The 20,678-nt window shown below is 40.2% G+C and overlaps 1 protein-coding gene across 14 annotated transcripts in view; it reads left to right on the top strand.

Annotated features, from left to right (window-relative positions):
- KMT2C (lysine methyltransferase 2C) overlaps window positions 1-20,678 on the top strand; it is a 190,672-nt gene that overhangs the window by 67,994 nt on the left and 102,000 nt on the right. For 13 of the 14 annotated variants that reach the window (XM_062506292.1, XM_062506335.1, XM_062506325.1 and 10 more), the window contains 3 exons: window positions 5,635-5,841; window positions 9,439-9,578; window positions 11,198-11,307. In XM_062506292.1, coding sequence (XP_062362276.1) covers window positions 5,635-5,841; window positions 9,439-9,578; window positions 11,198-11,307 — 457 coding nt within the window. Of the gene's footprint in view, window positions 1-1,588; window positions 1,668-5,634; window positions 5,842-9,438; window positions 9,579-11,197; window positions 11,308-20,678 lie in introns of those variants that run through there. The other variant, XM_062506342.1, reaches the window with a different exon arrangement.

Raw genomic sequence — 20,678 nt, 5'->3', positions numbered from 1 at the left:
GAGGTCCAGATATATACAGAAGAATTAGATGATGCTGAAAAGCTTCGTTTGAATCATGAGTTTTAGAGTAACTTTACCGATGTGAATATCTCAATATATTTGAACTCACACTGATGCAGATCCCTGGTTATTGTTTCAAGTCAGAAATGTTCTTTTTTTCTTCAGTTAAAATGCAGCTTGCAGGTATTTATTTGAATTTACATAAATGATAAAATGGCGGCTCTTCACTAAGGGAAAAACACTAGTCTTTAAATAACAAGATAAAATGAGAGCAAAGTATTTTGTACGTTAACACAACTTGGCAGAGCTAAATAAGTGGTAGGTCCCCTATAGCATTTAATTTATCCTTTTAGCACATGTTAAAACTACTAACAGGGTTAGGTGGAAGAAGAATTCTCAAGGCCAATTCTCATTAGTCTGATTCGGTAATTAGTACAGACGATGCTCTGAAGTTCTGTTTTGCTCCCAAATACTCCATTTCACTGTGTTGAGCCTAATTTCAGTAGTGAAAAATAGATGTTAAAAACACTGTAAATTTCTGTAACAAGTAGTGTGCGAAAAAGACATCTGAAGGCATTTCCAGGCTTTGAGGAAAATTATTACATAATTCCTTTAAAAACAAATCCGTAGCAAAAGTCACATGATACCCTCTTCACTTTCTTTTTCAGCCCAAACCATGTGTGAAAGACATCTTTATGCTTCCCAAGTTGGGTTTCTTTTTAACTTTAGTGCAGTTGTTTCAGTGGTAAATGGCAGTAGTGATCATGTGCAACTTAGTGTTTAATGTTGAGGCAATGGCTATAGCTAGTGAATCTCACTGGAATTGCCATGCCTTGCATTTTCTCAAATATAATCCATTGTTTTTTCCTGTTTAAATCTGGTTTTTGCATGATTAATTGGAAAAGGTGAATGCACAGCAAAATTCCTTTGGTATTACCAGTCCCACAGTATGCTGGGAGGGATTTCAGAAAAGTTACAGGGTATGTGTCCCTGAGCTGAATCCAGGAGTTTGAATTTCTCTTGCTGTTGACATCCTCCTCTGTATCTCATTGTGATGCTTGGATTCCCCTGTGCAGGCTCTCCTGAAAGAAGGGCACCTTTAGCATCTCTCTGCAAAACAGGCAGCTGCAGGATTTCCTTTAGCCTGCCACCCTCACCATTGAGTACTGAAAGGGTTGGATAGCATCAAGCATCTCACTGACAGACATGCTCAGCATAGACCACTCGCTGTCTTGCTTGGTGTTCAGCTGTACTAGGGCCCTGGAGACATGGAAGGAAGTTATTCCTGTGAGAATGAGGAAGATTTATTCCCCCAGCTGTGTATGTGAAGGTGTGGGGACATGGCAGTGCCCCATATCCCTGCAGCTTCTACCTATGTGTGAAAAACAGGCAGGAGAGTGGGAGTGTGATACTGTTGAGGGTCACACAGCCTCCCATGGACACATCTGAAGATTTCCAGAAGCTGCACAGTGCTCACGTGGGCACGAGTGCATATCTGTGAGATACGGGCCACAGCATAAACAAAACATGTTTACATGAGCCAGTCTGCACATCTGCTTGTTATCAAGGATCCTTGGCTGACCCAGGATTACCCAGTGCCATTTCCCAGCTCAGAAGGATCCAAGAGGGGATTCTGCTTACTCCTGCAAGTACAACTACGGGTGTTGGTAATCCTGATGCTAAGGCTTAATTCCATTAAAAAATAATTTTGAGGGACTCTCAGTTTTACCTTAATTCTCTGACTGAATATTTGCAAGCAAACCAGATGTTTCTCCTCCTCTGATTGTGATTTAATATTGTGCAATTAGTTGCCCAATACTACATGTGTTGAAATGAAATTGTTTCAATGGGAAAGTCTGTGTTTTAGGATGAGTCCTGGTGACTGTCATCAGTCAAGTAAAGGAAATAGTGGCTGGTCTCCCTTCCTTCAGGATTAAATGGCTGCAGGGCATTTTTGTTATCTTTCCTCAGGATGTGGACAGGGGAGGATTATAGTACTTTAGATTCTTGTCAGGGGTTGAGTAAATTGTGTGTGAGGAAGAGACACTCACCTGATGAAATAAGAACTTGTAGAAGAGAATGGCAGTGAAAGTGATGGGATCAACATGTTCCTTGTTAGAAAGGGCATCCTTCAAATAAGATCCAAGTCTGAATCTCCTCCCATGGCTTGATGGGAACAGACATTAGCTTCAGACATTACCAGCTTTTCTGTCTCTTACTGCACCTCCAAAACCCAACATGTCTGGTTCATTCTGAACAAATTTTCCTCAGTGTTACGTATTAAAATTTCTGTGCATTCAAATATACGAAATCTTCTGGGATGCGGTGAGGTGTAGGAGCACCTCCTGGTAATAAACTACCTCTGGATCTTTAAACCTTTATAAGAAAGTAGCATTTGTTGTGGGAAAATACGTAATTTAAGTTGAAGTTACAGATAATCATGAGCTTGTATTTTGGGTTGGAGCACCTAAGATACATCTTAAATGGAGTACTGATGAACTTCTTTCTCTTTTTTCTTAGTAGCTTATAAAAAGGTTTGTGACACATTGTCTCTTGCTTTTTATCCCATTTTGAATTATCCTGTTCTTAAAATATGTTCATTATGATAACAGATCTAGAGTTTGATCTTAAGATTTGCCAGTATCTCTATTTCGTTATCTTCAATATGAGAGCTCTTCTTGCATCACAGATTTAGATCCTCTAATTGCATATTGACATATGGAAAGTAGATTTATAAGCGCTTTCTGCAGTCCTCAGATGATAAGAAAAAAGTCTCTACCTTCTGCCCATACAGACATAACTTAAAATATTTACTGAGCACTTAAAGCTAAAAGGCTAACGTGATGGAACTGGCCACTTTGTATGGCCTGACAAGGCAGCAGCTGTGGCATGTCAGGAGGCAGAGGAGCGTGGCTTTCCTGCAGAGGGTCTCTCCAGCATGCCAGTGGAGGCTGGGAGTTCACTTCCACTGAGTGTCTGTGGCACTCTGGCTGTGGCTGCAGTTAAAGCCCCTCTGCTTACCCCCCTGGAAAGTGTGAAACCTTTTTTTTCCCCTGTGTATAATCTCTCCCCTCTGTCTCAGCCCGGCAGTGTCCTGGCAGTGCTCTGGGCACGTTCTGCTGCTCTGTCTTTAACTTCTGCATCCACGTGCTCACAACCTTCAGTGAAGGCTCCCCCGGCCCCCTCCCCGTGGTGAGCACTCGGTTCAGCTGCGTACCCCAGCTCTGCTGAAGCAGGAGCAGTAGCACAAACCATACGATACTTGACAGCTTCACAGCTGTCCGCACCACGCTGCAGAGTAGCTGTGAAACTCACTGCTCCTGTTGTTTCACTCCCCTCTGCCTGCAGAAAGCTGCTGCTGGAAGTTGTGATGCTGGAGCTGCCTTACAGGCTCCAGAAATACCAGCTTTACTCCTGTATGCCTTTTCAAATAATACCACTTGAAAAGTTAGTTTATTTTTTATCTTAATTACTGTTTCATATTTCTCTTTTATGGACATGAACATTATTGCATATTTGCTATGACTCCACTTTAAAGAGCTTTGTTTATTTGTTTGTAATTATCCTCAAGTCTTCTAATGAGCAGTGATAGTCTGTCCTAGCAGGATGTATGAATAATTATTTATTCCACTGTTTATAATCTTGTGTTTGTAACTAGTGTAATTTATATACCATGGTGTTGTCTGTTTAAATCTTTTAAGTCTCCTCACAAGTCTCTCTAGTCTCAACCAGCATAAATAGCTTTGCTTTCCCTGCTTAGGAACTCTGCTTGTGAGGCCAGATCAGGTTACACTGGCAGTCCGGTGGTTACAGTCACTGACAGACGAATAAAAGTCTATTTGTTGCTCTGTCACACTGAAAGCTAGCTGTGAAATAGACATAGCTACTGTTCAATGTAGCTATTCATTTTTCCACTGCTCTCATACTACCTTTATCCATATTTTCTTTGGATATTTTGTCTTCAGATATCTTTTTCTAAAGACTTCTGGAACGTGTCAGACATTTGCCATCAGCTCTGGGGTTTGTGCTGGCTCATGCTGGTTGTGTGTTGAGGCAGATCAGTGAGGGATGTGCAGCCAAGGCCACAGGATGAGACAAATATTTCCTAACAAGTACCATAGAAGGTGTAATTCCAGTATCATGAATGGGACTTCCTTTATCTGCCCACCAACCTGCATGTTCCCAGTGGCCCATCTGCCTTAATGAAAGTGCAGTCCTACCTACCAAACATAGTTAAAAGCATTTGGCTTCATTCTGGTCTTCATTTTGAGCTCATGATACACTTCTCCCATCCTTAGCATCTGACTGTCTGGTATTACCTGTAGTAGTAGATCAGTTCAGGTTTCTTTCTTCTTTTTCTTTCTTCCTGTTGTTACTCTATGGTGAGAGCAAAAGGAGCTATTCCAGGGTATGATAAACCAAATCTGAGCAGCTTTCCTGGATTCTCAGGGTTTTCTGTTCAGATCTGGAACTTTCCTTTTCCACTTTCACTTTTTTCTGTTGCTGTTCTTGTCTCTCCAGACTGAAAAGCATGGGAAGCTTTATTTTTTTTTCCCCCAGAATTTAGTAAATATTTTACAGCAGTTTAGCCTTAAGGTTTTCTCTTCTTCTCACTTCACTTCCCTCCTCTCACTCACGCAGCACAGAGTGTCCCAAATCCAAATATGCCACCTTGGAGATGCATTGAAATCTATTTAAATGGCATCAGCAAGCCTCTATTCAAGTGCCTGATTCCCTGAGGCATCTTTTTGGGGTCTTGGGGGCATAAATACGAAGAAAACAGAATTGCTCATTTAAGCATAAAAAAAAAAGTGTTAAATGGCCTTCCTTTAATGCAAACTGCATTAGTTGCAGAAGTTCACATTTTAAGTTTGTGGGTATGTTTATTATAGAAATATTTTTCAGTAGCTTCCATATGATGTGACACAAGGAGTGCTGTCAGAGCTGTCATTTCAATCCTGTCGCTATGTTGTGCATGTTAAAACATAATTGCAAATGGTACAGGGTATTGCAACGGTCACAGTTCTGTAAATATAAAATTCCTCCAGTAAAACTTCTAGACATCATTTTGTTTTTAAATATTGAAGTAAATGAGGATGGTTGGATTTGTGTATGTGGTGTGCTCTGGTATGTGTGACTGTAGCCATTGCTGTGGATTTCTCATTATTCCATTTTTCTCCATGTTACTAAACATTTTAGTGTAGAGTATTTACACATTGTATTACACATAAAGTTTTTTTTTAATTACACAAAAGCTGTATGTGCTTCCAGAATAGTGCTTGTGTTGCAGTGTTCTATGTGTTCTGTAACATTTTGATACCTTTTAGCAAGCATGTGTCAAGCATGACACACAGAATTTTCGAAATTCTAGTCATTTTAATATAACATTGACTTTTTTTGTTTGTTTGCTTCATTGATCAGGCAGTTTTGTGAACATAAAAAAAGTTCTTTTAATGTAACTGTTAATTAGCTGGAAATAGTGTTTCTGAATGCTGAATTATGATACCTGACAGCACGTGGGAGCTTTTATTGTCTTGTTATAAAGGGTTAAATTACCATGAAATTTGCTCTTTGATGGGGCATCCTCTGCTGATTTTCCCCCCAATAAAGAAGTAATGATCTTCCCTTTTACAGCGAACAACTCTGCGCCTTTTGTTACTGTGGAGAACGGAGCTCATTAGGACAAGGAGATTTAAAACAATTCAGTCCCACTCCTGGGTATATTATCCCATGGAAAAACCAGCCTTTAAATAAGAGTGAAGCCAGCGACAGCACGGATGGAGCTTGTGAAAGAACTCCAAGGCAAAACTCAGTGCCGCGCAAACAGAGAGGCCAGAAGAAGTAAGTCTGTCCTGCAATGAATACGTAGATTTTTATTTTGCATGAAATTCAGGAAGGATCTTCACTGGTTCTTTACTGCAATAGGCAACTAACTTGTGTTTGTGTAAATGGGGGTTTTTAGTATTAATAAATGTTGGTAAGGAAAATCAGCATGTACAAAAACCTAACTAAAAGCAGAATGCCAGAGCAGCCAACACGTGAGCGGTATAGAAATGGCTGTCTCTTCCACTTTTTAAAAATGGGTTTGTTTCTTCCCCAAGTGAGAATCATCACTCTGGAAGAACCCAGAAAAGGGACATAGCTACTGTCAAGCACAGAGCCACTTGTCATGCTGAAGTAAAAGTACACACAAAAGGTGTAAGAGGATGGACTTTTGACACTTTGTGTGTTGTGTAGCCTGGAATAATGGGCAGCCTCTGCCCACCTGGTTAGAGCCTCTCCTCTTGCCCTCCAGCATTGACTCTCGTGGTGCCAGTGCTCGAGGGCACACAGCAGTGGTTCCTGCCCTGCAGGAGTGGGGTTTGCTGACAGCTCTCCCACACAGGGGCGTTTGGTCATGGTCCCCGGGCCTCTCAGTGACTGTGAGAGATGGCAGGGGCATAGCTGGCCCTGCAGCAGAGGTTACTCAGTACATGGTTGGCACTGGGGTGGGACTGCTCAGAGCCACGTCTTTATGGGTGCTGGGATCCTGTCCCTGGGGGCTTGTGATGACTTGGGTTCATTCAAGGTTGATGGTGAATGTGGGATCAGAATCTGAGTGACAGAGAGGCTGCAACCCTAGAGAAACATGGAGGGAGCCGGTGGTGATGCAGGGCTACAGGCCAATGAGGGGCTATGGGTGGTATGGGGTTTAGGGCAGTGAGGGGCTGTGGGTGTGTGGGGTTGAGGGCAGTGAGGGGCTGTGGGTGTGTGGGGTTGAGGGCAGTGAGGGGCTGTGGGTGTGTGGGGTTGAGGGCAGTGAGGGGCTGTGGGTGTGTGGGGTTGAGGGCAGTGAGGGGCTGTGGGTGTGTGGGGTTGAGGGCAGTGAGGGGCTGTGGGTGTGTGGGGTTGAGGGCAGTGAGGGGCTGTGGGTGTGTGGGGTTGAGGGCAGTGAGGGGCTGTGGGTGTGTGGGGTTGAGGGCAGTGAGGGGCTGTGGGTGTGTGGGGTTTAAGGCGGTGAGGGGCTGTGGGTGATGTGGGGTTTAAGGCGGTGAGGGGCTATAGGTGTGTGGGGTTGAGGGTGCTGTGGAGCCATGGCAGTGTGGGGTTGAGGGCCATACTGGTGTTGCAGCATGGTGTGGGGCTGAGGGCAGTGCAAGGTCAAGGGGGATACGGGTGATTTGGCACGGTGATGTGGGGTTGAGGATGGTGTGAGGCAGAGGGCAGGGTGGTGATGCCATACAGTGATGTGGGGTGATGATGCTGATGTGGGGTGATGATGCAGACGGGGCAGCGATGAGGGGTCAGGGGTGTGATGGTGATCCAGGACCGTGGGTGGTGTGGGGTGGTGGTGATGTGGGGCAGGGATGTGGGGCTGAGAGCGGGGTGATGATGATGATGTGGAGCCATGAGCCATGCGGGATTGGCACTGGGGGATTGGCTCTGGGAAATGGGGGATTGGCATTGGGGGATTGGCTCCGTGCACTGGGGGATTGGCACTGGGGGATTGGCATTGGGGGATTGGCTCTGGCCACTGGGGGATTGGCACTGGGGGATTGGCATTTGGGGATTGGCTCTAGGCACTGGGGGATTGGCATTGGGGGATTGGCATTGGGGGATTGGCACTGGGGGATTGGCTCCAGGCACTGGGGGATTGGCTCCGGGCTTGGTCCAGCCAGGGAGGGAAGCAGTGAGGAAGGTGGCTGCCAGCTGTGCCAAACTCCCCAAGTCAGACCTATCCGTGGCTGTGCTGCTGCTGCAGAAGCTGCTCAAGAGTGTTCCACGCTCACTGAGGTTGCTTGGGTACACGTTGTACATTTTTGTCACCATGTTGGTGGTGGAAAAGTGTACATTGTGTAATGTTGATATAGAAAAGTGGATTTTCTTAAAGCTAATAAAAGTAAGACCCTCAGCTCAGGCTAGGTATATGAAGTACTATTTTCAGAGAAGTCTATAGAAAGTGTTTCTGTGCAGGGCAAGATTGCAGAGTAAATTGAGAAGTTCTGTAAATGGATTGGTTTGATGTTGCGAGAAAGCTTTTTTATACAGAAAAATGGCTGGTCAGTTGGCATTTAGTTTTTCTCAAAAATCCTTTACGCTTCGGTGTTGTGAGTAGCAGTTTGGTGTTAGAGGAGGCTCCATTGTCATGGGGGTGATGCACTGGCACAGGCTGCCCAGAGTAGTTGTGGATGCTCCATCCCTGGAAGCGTTCGAGGGCGGGTTGGACAGGGCTTAGAGCAGCCTGGGATCGTGGAAGATGCCCCTGCCCATTGTAGGGGGTTTGGAATAATGTCCTTTCTGACCCAAACTTTCTGTAATTCCAGTGGACATGAATGGTGTTCAGGAACCAGTTTTGTCAAAGAGAACATAGTCCTTTGTTAAGGGGGTTTTAAATGTTGATAGTGTCAGAATTAATAGGTTTTGGGGTAGATTGTTTTTTTAATTATTCAAGTCATGAAGGTACCATATAATAATAGAAAATTTCTGAGATTTCTTGGGTGGCTCAAGAGAGATGTTACTCATTTCCCCATGAACAAAGGAGTTTAAAAAAGTATTTATAAATATAATGGCGGAAGTAAAGCATGGTTTTCAGGAAAGCAGAGTTACCACAGGTTAAAATTCCAGTGGTTACTGTATCTATTGAGAAATGCATACAATTGAGTTATTAATAGCAAAGAGTAATCAAGTTCAAATAACCTTAATGGAAAATGCAGCACCACCTTTCCTACCAATTGTTGAGGCATCAGTGATCAGGTCTCTTATCAGTAGGCCTAAATGCACACCCTTAGATGTCCATGATAGTCTTTAGCCTGCAGGAAATAAAGGCAGAGTTGTTGGTTCTGTTTTTTTTTTTTATAATGCAGTAATCTGAGTTGTGTGAATTGTTTTCTGTTGAGATTAGAACAGATTAATAAGGTTATAAAATAGCAGATAGTACAATATAGTAGTCTTTATATCACTGCAATTTTAATCTCCCCCACCCCCCTTTCGTCCAGCTCATCCCTGCTTTTTGTTTTTTTAACATCTGGTGGCATTGTACATATAAAGATGTTTGTTTCCAAGCAGATTTTGAAGATTTTCTAAGATTTTCTACCTTACCCCCATAGCTGCAGTATTTTCTATAGGCACTTTGCCTCTGCAGGTTGTTACCTCATTCTCAATTTCAGGGGTTGGGCAAGTTTTAATATCAAAGAGAATCAAACTTCAAGAAGTGTGGGTGTCCTGAAGAACTGGAAGAGAGCAGGCTTGTCTACTGAATAGCAGCTGTAATGGGAAGCTGTTGGGGAAAGTGTTGGAATAAGATACAAGGAAGACTTCTGTTCATGTTGATTTGTATTTAATCATATTAGGAAAAGTATTTACTTGCTTGCTGCTGGTTTCGGATCATTTGTGAGTAGCTGGCTAATTGAACAAGGAATATGGCCACTGCTAAGTTTGTTTTTCTGCTTCCTGATACAGATCTCGATCGAGTATAGCATCATATACAAGTGTAAGCACCCAAACTGCTTCTGACGATCAGGTTGTCAAATTCTGGGATGAACTCAGTTTAGTTGGCTTACCAGATGACATTGATATTCAAGCCTTATTTGAGCCAACAGGTAAGATCCATTGTTATCCTCCTTTTTCTCCCTGTCCAGGAGCAGTACAGTACCCACAGTGACACGAGTGAAATTTTGCAGCTGTTGGTTTTTTGTGCTGCAGTGTTTGTCAAGTCTTTGATGGTGCTTTGGTAGCTTTTGCCTGTGTCAGGTTGTGTTTTTGTAGTCTCTCTGGAAAAGAGAATCCTCAGCTTTGTGTGGGGAGATACTTGTAATCTGCTGCTGAACTGGTGTTCAGGTAGTAATACCTTCAGTACCATGATTCTGTTTTGGGGAGACAAGGGAAAAGGAATGAGGCACAGCTTAATATAATTCTCAGAAGGCTTAATCCTATGACATTACCTGATCTCCTGCTGCAAGTATTATTGGAAACAATGGAGTAGAAGATTTAAAAGACCATCATGATTAGAGCAGTAGAGGCATAATGGGCATAATGCATGTTTCCAGAATCTGCAGGTTTTCTGTCAGAAAAATGTCAGGTTTATCATCTACTATTTCATTTTAATTGAACTTTTTTATTAATTAAGTTATTAATTGCTTTTTCAGAAGGCATCTGTGTCCAAATGATTTGATGCCAGTAGTCCATTCACATATTTTGCTCCAAAAAATGGAAATACATTTACGTAATAATAAAAATGTCACTCTTCCATGAATGTGGAAACTTATTTCAAGGTCTAATTAAAAGAAAAAATAAAATCTGATGGTTTTGTTTAAATAGTTTTACTATAGTGTGTGTAGATGGGTGGGTGTGGATTTATCAATCTACATTTTTAAAGTTGCTGTTATTTGTAAATGACTCTTTACAAACCGATACACAGATTTTTTGGGATTTTTTTGGTAGCTTGAATTTTAAATTGGCCAATACCTAATCTCAGCTGTTAGTGTAAACCATCATTTCTACTTCCCATACAAAGCAGTCAGAGAACTCCTTTAGAAGTATGCATCATTTGCACTGTTTCTCTCAGAATTGAATTAGAAACTTCTTGTAAGAGTTACCTATTGAATTCTACAAATTCTGATTTTTTTTTTTTTTGTTAGGTAGGTGTATCTCTATACTGTGCTTGTTGTATTGACACAATTTTCTCATTCATTTATATATGTTTCTGTTCATGGTGTATTTTGAGGTTTTGTAGGAATACTTTGTGTAGACTCCTAAAGCATCATACAAGCATATTCTACATGAACATACAGGTATCCAGTCCTTGGGAATCATAAATGAAAAGTACAAACTTAGGGAAATGTTAACTACAGTGAAATAAAAGGTCAAATGGAACTCTGTATGTGTCACACAAGCACTGAATGTAGAATCAAAGTCAGAGAGTGTTGTGCACCTCAGTGCCATGATTACATGATCAGCCACTTGAGAAATATAAGCAGATAAAAAAGGTGTGTTGTGTATAAAAGAAGATTGCAATGTTTTTAGTGTCTGATAGTAAATGTAATACATTCAGTATATGATAATACGGGTTTTCAATGTTGCAACAAGGAAAAAAAAAACAGGGAGAAAACTTCTCTGTTTTTTCTGGCAAGTGTTTACTGCCAGAGCAGAGTTCCATACTTGGAGGCAGTGCTTGACAGAGCTGTCCAACCCTGGCCCTTTGTGTCTCTGCCCACACCAGGTCACTGCTGGGCTCATCACCGCTGTGCGGAGTGGTCGGTGGGAGTCTGCCAGACTGAAGAGCAGCTATTGCTGAACGTGGACAAAGCTGTTGTCTCAGGGAGCACAGAAGTGAGTAAAAAACACTTGAATGCTCAAGTTCTGTAAGAAAACTGGGTGGGTAGGGTTGATAAAAAGACAAATGCAATACAGAGTGTGACTAAAAATATCCACGTATGGATCCCTGAGCTCCTATTTATAATAAGGTTTCCTTGGGCAGATTCTCATGCTAAAAATTTATGTTGCAGTTTCTTAAAAAGCTTTATGGAGTTGCATGGAATGTATCATTAATTAGTTTTGAGGTAACTAGAATGTGGAAGAACCAGACCAATGAAAACAAATTAGAGGCAAAAGAAAAGTTGAGTTTAATTAGCAAATACTCTGATGGGTAAATATTTATTGTCCTAGTTTATATCCTGAAATTATGTCACTCAAATAAGAGTAAAAGCATTTCTTAACTGTTTTAATGCCAGTTTCAAAAAGCAGGTTACTATAAAAAAAGCCAGTGTTTGCCATGAAACTTACGTTGATACTCTAAATACTGATAGAGATACACAGATAAATACTTAATCTTTTAAGTGGAAGTGGTAATGTCTTTGGAAAAGTAAGTACCTTTGAAAAGGATGAACTTGTTCTGGTGTCGTATTCTGGCACTGTTTTGAAATATTGGAGATGTATTTCACATTGTTTTTTCTACATGTAGATATATTTTTGGTCATATCTAATAATGCCCAAAAGGGTTTGTTAATAATTCTTTATATATTAAATCAGTCATGCTATCAACAAATATTTATAATTCTTCAGGTTTTCCCATGGTTATGCTTAGGCCTTTTTTCACTTGAGTCTTCTTGCTTTTCATGCATTATAATAGAACAAAAAAATTTGACATAAGATCCCAGTAGCTATTCTCCATCATTTGGACTGGAAAGATGCTTTACATCAGTCTTTCAATACAAGCCGTGGAATATACAGCTTTCATTGCACCTTCTTCTATTCATATTAAGTAAATGCTTTGTATTTTGAATAGTATATTTAATTTCTGTATTTCAAAATAAAACTATTCAATATGAGTGAACCTGACAGTATTAAGTTCTAGATAAAATTGAAAATGTTCAAACATATGTGTGTGTGTGTGTATGTGTAAAAAAGGACAGTAAGAATTGAAAGAATATTCAGAATTGGATACTTCTTTTTTATCTCACTGCTGAGAAGTTTTAGCCCCCTTGCTTTTTGCTCTCAGTCATTTTGTGATCAGCTCAGTCCTGTCTCTGATCATTTCTTCTAACAGAAATCCTGGTTGAGATGTTCACGTTTCTGTTTTGCTGTATTGAATTTCATCCTCTTTTTGTTATGTCTGTCTCATTTCTTTCTGTCCAATGCCTTTCTCCTCCCCTGTGCTCAGGGTGATGATGCCTCACCTTTATGTCATCAGTACCTTTTTAAGTGTTGCATAGATGTTTACAATGGAATTACTTAACTACAATTTTTTAGAATAATGAGCAATTCTGTTGTTGCACTTTCCATTTCAGCCCCATCTTTTCATGTGCTGCCCTGAATCTTCCCTACAGATCTTTTCAAATTCTGCAAGTAATGTTTCGATCCCTCTGTTGCACACGTTTCATGGCAATGCAGAGAGAGGAGAGGAGTTTGAATGAAGTGCCATTCTGTTTATTTTCTATTCAGTCTTTGCTGCAGCCATTGAGAAACTGTCTTTGTCTAGTCCAGCAGTCAGCCACTGAAAAATGGAGCTGATTCGATTATTCTCTTTTATCCTTCTTGTGATATCCCCAGGGAGAGCTGAGTAAAGGCACAACTGTGATTCTAGAAGAATAGCTAGATGGAATTGGACTTCTTTATCCCACTGTCACACCAGGGATTTGTTTCCTTTTTATTTTACTTAATTTTTTGTAAAATAAGGACCAAACTCCTCTGTAGTTCTCTGTTCCTGACTACAGAGAAGTGTAGTGATTGCGCAAGGAGTTTGTGTGGAGCTGGCTTGGAGCCCAAGTAATCTTATGTTTGCTTGTGTCCAGGCTGTAGTGCTTGGTAATAAGTTTTCCACTACTTTTTAACTTGCTACTGAGATTAAGAAGGCAGAAAGAAGTATAAGGTTCTGGTTGTTCTGTGTGGTAGTGGAAAAGCTCATCTTTGTGTGAGTTACTTTTGAAAAGTTTAGAATGAAAGGTAAATTATTGAATGGAAAGTATGTGTTTGTGTTTGCAGCATCTTGTGCTTCTTTTTATTTGGGCTTCTTTCTAATGGGATGTTCCTGCATTATAAAGAAAAGTTCTGTTCAGATGTTCTGAAATCTGTTGGCCATACAAATGCAACTATGTGCTCAGGGCATACAGAAAAATAGTTTAAATAAAACCAAGCTGTGTGCTGTTTCCCCTGCTTGCCACCAAATTTGCTTTGGGTTTGTTGTTGTTTGCTTGGTAGGGAATTTCTGTCTTGCTGGAAGTCCTTTTGGCATGTGGAACTGGTTTGTAATGTGGTCTGCAGCACTGACATCTTTTCTTTACTGGGAAAGTATGTTATCTTTTCCTTCTGTTCATGTAAAAATGAATATTTGAAGTGTAACCAACTTTTAATAATATAGTCCATTGGTTTAAATCTTTCAATTTTTGGAGGGCATTTTGGGCCTGTTCTTACCTTGAGGGACTTTAATTTGTAAGCTACATTCATGTTTCTCATTAGTTAGGCTGCCTATTGTTTGCGAATCTGCTTTAACTGGATATGACAGTGTTTCTTATTACTCTGTTTACCAGTCAAGATGTCCATTTGGCTTCACTGAACTTGTGATTGCATTAGTAAAGCTTGTGTGGGCATACTTCACTGACCTGTTCCAAAATATGTATTTTTATCCATTTTGGTTTTCTTCTGGGCTCTCGTTTGCTGAAGGTTTAAAACACAGCACTACAGAGATCTCAGAATCTGTGAATGTCTCACAAAATACCCTGCTTAGCGTGTCTTTCTTCTTCAGTTCTTTTGATTTGCTCATTGTGAAGGCCTGGCAAAGGCACCTGACCAGCTTGTTTCATGTATTTGTGTCTAGACAGAGGTGGATTCTTTGTCTTTCTTTCATAATCTGGGGTTTGCCATTCTTTACTATTCATGAGTGCACAAACCTGCATCTGTGAGGTGTTTCAAATCCTGTGTAACGTGTTGGTTTGTGACAAGGGACAAAGAAAAGCTGGAATACACAGCCAGATCTGTGGTGGAGGTGCCTGAGTTCATCTCATTGCTTGTCTTGCTTATCTGAGCAGGGGAGAGTCATGTTTTTTCTCAGAGCTGCTTTCTCAGTTTTAGAGGTCCTAAGGAAGAACTGGTGATCTTGGTGGCAAACTCAGTGCCAGAGCTTTTCTCAGGATGACTCCTCAGAATTATCCTGGAACAGTGTGTAAGGTAGAGCTTCAGCACCCCAGTGTGGCAGTGCTTTCCCCCCTTTAATATCATTTGGTGGGGTTTGGGAGTAATTTTGTTTCAAGGTTTGAAAGAAAACAACTCTTCAAAATATAAATGGGGGAGAGAAAAGTTTCAGTTATTTGTTTGATCCAAAACTCAATTTTCTTATCATTAATAAGTTTTTTGCTCAGTGTATAAGATCCACCATGGTAAAGAAGCTGTCATGTTGTCAGTTTCAGGAAGATAGACTTTTATTGGTGTTTCTACAGATATTTAGTGTAAAATGCAAAAGCAATGTGAATTGTAGACTTAATAAGATAAAGCAAAAGAATCTGATCAAACAGAAATTAGAGTTTTTTCCCTGAAAAAAATGAAATAGATGTGAACAGGGGGAGTTTGCAGGTTTTTCTTGTATTTTTAGTTTCAGTCTTACACTTCTGTAACTCTCCTGCTTTTTGATACTGGAAATGTGAACTTATATTGTCATGTAAAATGTAGGCACCTTTAAGGCTTGCATTTGTTCAGCTTTTAACAAGACTGGTTTCTGAAATAGTGGTTCCCAAAATATGTTTAGGTGTTTTTGAACAGTGCTTTATAATTTTGATGTTTATTTTGCATGTATTGAGTAGGTTCCCGTTTGTTTGTGTACAGTCAGCTGAGGGAAAATAAAGTTTGCCAATTACCTCTCTTACATTGTCCAGCCATAGCTACTCTGTATGCTACAGAGTCCTGTGTAAGGTGGACTGCTTTTTGTCCCCCAATATGTAAATAGCTCCATTCAGAAAATTAGTTTAAGGAAGTAGATAATGTGTTTAAACTACTTTTGAACAAACTGGGCAGAACAAATGAATGCAAGGGTAACTTTACCAGCTAGCTTTCTCTTCTGATAAGATGCAGAAAGTAGTTTCCAAGTCTGTGAGAGTTTGTCAAGGACATGAAAGTCAAAGAAAACAGTGTTGGTGGAAACCATGAAGGAGGTTCCTATCCCTTGAAGACTGAATTGGAGAAACGTGATAGTAATGAAAAGTCTGTTTGAAATTCTTTGCTCAAGACTTGATTCTAGTGTGATGCCTACCAAGCTTGATCAGAAAGAAATAAGTTGAGAGGAAAGATGGGGAACATGTTTACAAATCCTTTAAAACTGTCCACATTTTGAATGTATCTTCATCCATTAATCTCAATGTACTTCTCATCTTGTTGAAAATTGGACTTATTTTTAATGGTGTGTGTGTTTTATTTGTGCTGCTTCAAGTTGAAAACCAGTTTGGCCAAAATGATACTTCCTTTTGTTCCTTGTATGTAGAAGTGGGCATGAACATCCTAAATGTACTGTTAACTTCATATACTGGGGAGGATTATGCCTATTTAACTGCAGCAATTTTTCATTTGGTTTTACTTTTTGTTGAGAAAATCTGTGTGAGAAATGGCTTAGATGACAGAATCCTGAATGTAGGCTTCGTGTGTAGCTTAACCAAGCTGAACAGAGCATGGAGTGATGTGGGATTTTTCTAGAGTGCAGGATTTCCAGTTCTTTGATGCTTTAAAAGCTCCCTTCTTCATTTTTCATAATGGGAAGAATGACACATTCTGAAATCCAGAGAAAAATGCTTATGAGAATGTAATATATCATAATTTATACCATTTCTAGGCAGTGTCCTGTGCAGTTGCCCATTCTTCAAGGATGAGCTTTGCAACATGAGACTAAATGAGTACCTCTGGTATTCAGAAGTTAATTTTTCAACCCTTGAGTTTTTTATGGTGCTTTTGCACAAGGCAGGCACTTGGCTTCTCCTCATCTCCCTTCACTACAGCTTGGGAGGGACTACCTGGCTGTTCTTGGGAGTAGCTTCTGATTTTATCTTACTGAGATTTTTTTCCTGTAGTTGCTTTTGTCCTGCAACTGAGGAAGTGCTGCAGGAAGTTTTCTTCCAAAATAACATCTACTTTTTTTTTAACGGGTTGCTGTCTTGTGGAGAACTCCAGCACAGAAAGTGCTAGAGGAAGAAATACTGGAGAAATGGTGACATGCGTCTCACCAAGAAGACACTTGCATGTGCTTTAGGTCAGTTTGGTAGTTCCATTCAGTTCCTGGCATGTTTTAGACATACTGTAACAGTTCAACAATGGGGACTGTGGGCTACTCAAGTTTTCCATAAATTTCCCTGTTGTTATTTGGAGTTTCTCTAGGGATCTGTAGCTATTGCCCTGCTGATGAGATAAGCATTGTTTTTACAGGAGCTTACTGACTGAGGGTACAACTTTCAGGATAATTTAACACTGTAAATTATCTTCCATGATTTACTCTGTTCCATAAAGGTTTGGATTTTGGTCACTTAAGGCCAGATCCTTGTTGTCTTGAAGAATGTGAATTGTTCTTAGAGCTTGCAAATGACATCAGAAAGCCTATGTCTGTTGTTTTATAGCTGTATTTCTCAAGTTCTGGAAAGCAGCTGTGGTATCTGTTCATAGTTGGCTCTGATTTACATGTGTAATTTTTCTGGAACACCTTTGTACACTGTAAATCATGTCAGTATGGCTTTGGTAAACCTGTTCAGTTTGCAGAGCTGCCATGGGACCTCTATGTGTTCAGATTTTTTTTCAGGTCCAGCAGTTTGAGAACAGATATTTGGTGCTTAGTAAGATCAACAACTTAATTGTCATTAGCATTGTCAGGTGAACAGTGATTAAAGTATCCTTTAAATTGAACCAAAATAAGCTTTACCATAACATTAAAGAGCATTGCTCATGAGAGGTCACAGAATGATTTGGGTTGGAAGAAACATTAAAGATCATCCAGTTGCAACTCCCCTGCCATGAACGGGGAACCTTCCAGCCAGATTCCTCCAAGCTCCATGGCTTCAAACAGAAAGAGAATAGGTTTAGACTGGATTTAGAGTGAAAGCAATTCTTTCCTGTGAGGTGGGTGAAGATTGGAATAGGTTGGCCAGATAAACTGTGGCTGCCCCATCCCTAGAAGTGTTCGAGGCTGGGTTGGATGGAGCTTTGGGCAGCCTGGTCTGGTGGAAGGTGTCTCGGCACGTGGCAGGGTGTTGGAACTGGATGATCCTTAATGTCCCTTCTAACCCAAACCATTCTTTGACTCTGTGATTCTATTTTTTCTTCTGCAGTGAAGCATAAAACAGAAAAATGTAAATTATGATTCTGACAGAAGAGTTTTGTTACCTATCAAAACACAGCACCTTTGAAGCTACTAAGGACTCAGCTTTGAAACCACAGTTTTCATTCCTCCAGCTGTCTAATAGACCACATTTTCTAGAATAAAATAAAATACATTTTTCTAAATCCCTGCTGGTATTTAAGACACTGAAGTATTAGTTAAAACTGAGTAAATGCAAATTAAGAGCTTTGAGAGTCTCTTCTTCTAGTACATTTTTGTAATTATTTTGGCACCTGAATGATGGATACCTTGGGTTATAATTAGATTCCACACTTGTATGTGAATCTTCAGTGGTGTATTTAAAAGTTTGTAAGGATTACTATAAACTAGACTGGTCTGTCTGAACAGTTATGGTCATAAAGTGAGAGGCAGTAACACGTGGGAAATATGTGACTAAAGTAAAGGCTAAGCACTTCTGATGATTGAAGGGGTCTGAAAATAATTTTAATTTTGAATTTTCCATTTATTGAGAAAAACACCTTCATTTATTTTCCTAGTCTTACTGATATAATTGTTGTTCACCTCTGAATAGTTTGATACTTGGGTAGCTCTGGGTATATGGCTGAGGCAGAAGTTGTTAGTAAGGGTTAATTGTTGCAATGTAATTGGGGTTTATTGAGTGAAGAGCTGGTCTGTTTTTCCTTCCCCCACCAGTTATTAGATGGGTTAATACTTTAACTTTGTACTATGTGGTGTAACATTCTCTGTCTTAAGTAACTTTCTAAATCAGCCAGCCAATGAAAACAAGGAAGGCATACCAAGCTACAGTATTAAACAGAAAGTATTTAATTAAAAACTTGCTTCCAAAAATAATCTGAACAATAGTAGGTTTTTACCCAGTCAGAATTTTGTTTAAAATAAATACAGAATTTGTAAGTAGTTTTCCTATAATTAAACATTTTTATTATTAATATTGCAGTAAAGCCATTACTAGCTTCAGCCTGTTCAGGTCTTTGGGATTTTTGCAAGTGGAAAAGTTTATTAGGAGTATGAAGAAGTATTTATTTCAAGACTATATGACACATGTCCAATTTAGCACTTTTTAAAATCAGCATCCCAAGAAACAAAGATGTTCCTTTAGAGACACGAAACACTGATCTGCTTATGTGCTAATGTACAGTAGAGTATCAATATACCAATATAAATATCAATATATCAACATAAAATATCAGCAAAATGTTTGATTTAGAGCTTTTTCTGGGTACTTGTTTATGGAGTTTAATTCTTACCAAGTGCAGATACTTAAGTGTCACTTTCCAGTCTCTGCAGTAGTTCATTGTTTGATAACCTGTTACCAGTGTGATTCTGACCTGTTGACTGGAAGAAAGAGCACGTGGTTATGTGAAACTTATTTAGCTGTTGTTATTTTTTTTATATTGTCTTCATGCTATTTTTTCTGTTTACAAGAGGAAGGTGGGCTTTAATTTTGTGAATTGCAGTTCGGAGAAGAATTTGCCTTCTCAGATGAAGAAGAACAAAAGATGCATATTTTTAAACAGGTTCTTTTTTGAGATTTTTCTTTTGGTGTGCTTTGTCATGAACTTTCTGTGAAATAACATCTATGTTTGTACCCCTACCTATTTGTTTCCAAGCATGTGAAAAAAAAATACTGTGAATTTGGGTGCAGATCAAGCGATACTGTCAGTGTACGTTGGAACTCACTGCTTAGAGTAAGACTATGTTTTGTTCTGTATTTGGGCCATAAGAACCAAATTCTAGAGCTTACCCTTACCAGGGACAATGACCAATGCATGAGTTCTAATATATATGTTTTAGATTTAAGTAATGAACTTTTTTTTTTTTCACAGCAAGGCAGAGCTTTTCATAAACTGTCACTTCTTCCAGTGCACAAATACAGTTTCTCTTACTTCCATTGCTGTGTGTCCCCTACAGTTTTGCATATCTGAACAGAAGCACGGTATCATTTCTAGCAGGTGAATCTACCTAAATGATCTTTCCCATTTTAACTGCATTTTGTGGAATACAGCAGCAAACGAGAGGAAAATACCTGGGTTACTTAGGCAGCACTAAGTGTCTTTCCTTAAGATGGCTCGTGTGGCTTCATCTGAAGGGGGAAGTGTTTTTGAGCCTGATCCATTGTTCTTCTCTCCCAGAGCAGTGTTGCTGCTGGGTTCCTGCTCTGGAGCCAGGAGGAGGTTCCAGGGAGTTCACCATGGGGGTGCTCCCAGGACACTCCAGTTGGAAAGCAGAGTCAACCTTAGAGTTTTCAGTATGGGTTTTTTTTCCAAGGTGAATGCTTTGAAAAATGCACCTTTCTTGAACTTCGGATGTGGGATAGGTGGGTACCAGAATTGAGAGAGAGAGATTGTGGCTGCAGAAACTTTTCTGAGAGGGTGTTGATGCTGAATAGGTGATAGGCACTGAGGGCAGGCTGAGCTGTAGGAACCAGACAAAATGGACTGGGGGCACAGAAAGAGACTGAGAAGCAGAAACAGCCCAGGAATGAAAGCTGAAGAGCCTTGCTGAGAAACATGAAAGGGCCTGTGTTCCTGGAGGAATTTCCAGTGCAGGTTTCCTTTATTCACTAACATTCACTGAAATAATTTACTGAACGCTCTGAAGTGAAATTGTTCAATGTGTGTTCCAAACTGCTGAAGTGTGTTTCACAAAGATCTTTTCTTCCTTTTGCATGCCTTGAGTAGAAAACACTTTTTTTCATAGTACGTCAAAAGAAATCCTCTTTTTTTTTCCTCCCCCCCACTTCACTTGGTGTATTTTATGAATGTTATTCTGAGCATTAAGACAATGACATAGTAGTTCGCTAACATTCCATTGCAAGATTTTATCATGGGGTGTGGGGGGAGAGGGGTTATGTGCTAAAACCAGAGGGAACCTGGTC

The sequence above is a fragment of the Cinclus cinclus genome, chromosome 1 (assembly GCF_963662255.1).
Source record: "Cinclus cinclus chromosome 1, bCinCin1.1, whole genome shotgun sequence".
In the NCBI taxonomy this organism is placed as follows: domain Eukaryota; kingdom Metazoa; phylum Chordata; class Aves; order Passeriformes; family Cinclidae; genus Cinclus; species Cinclus cinclus.
The sequence above is the reverse complement of the archived record's forward strand: the minus strand, read 5'-3'. Positions and strand labels throughout refer to the sequence as shown.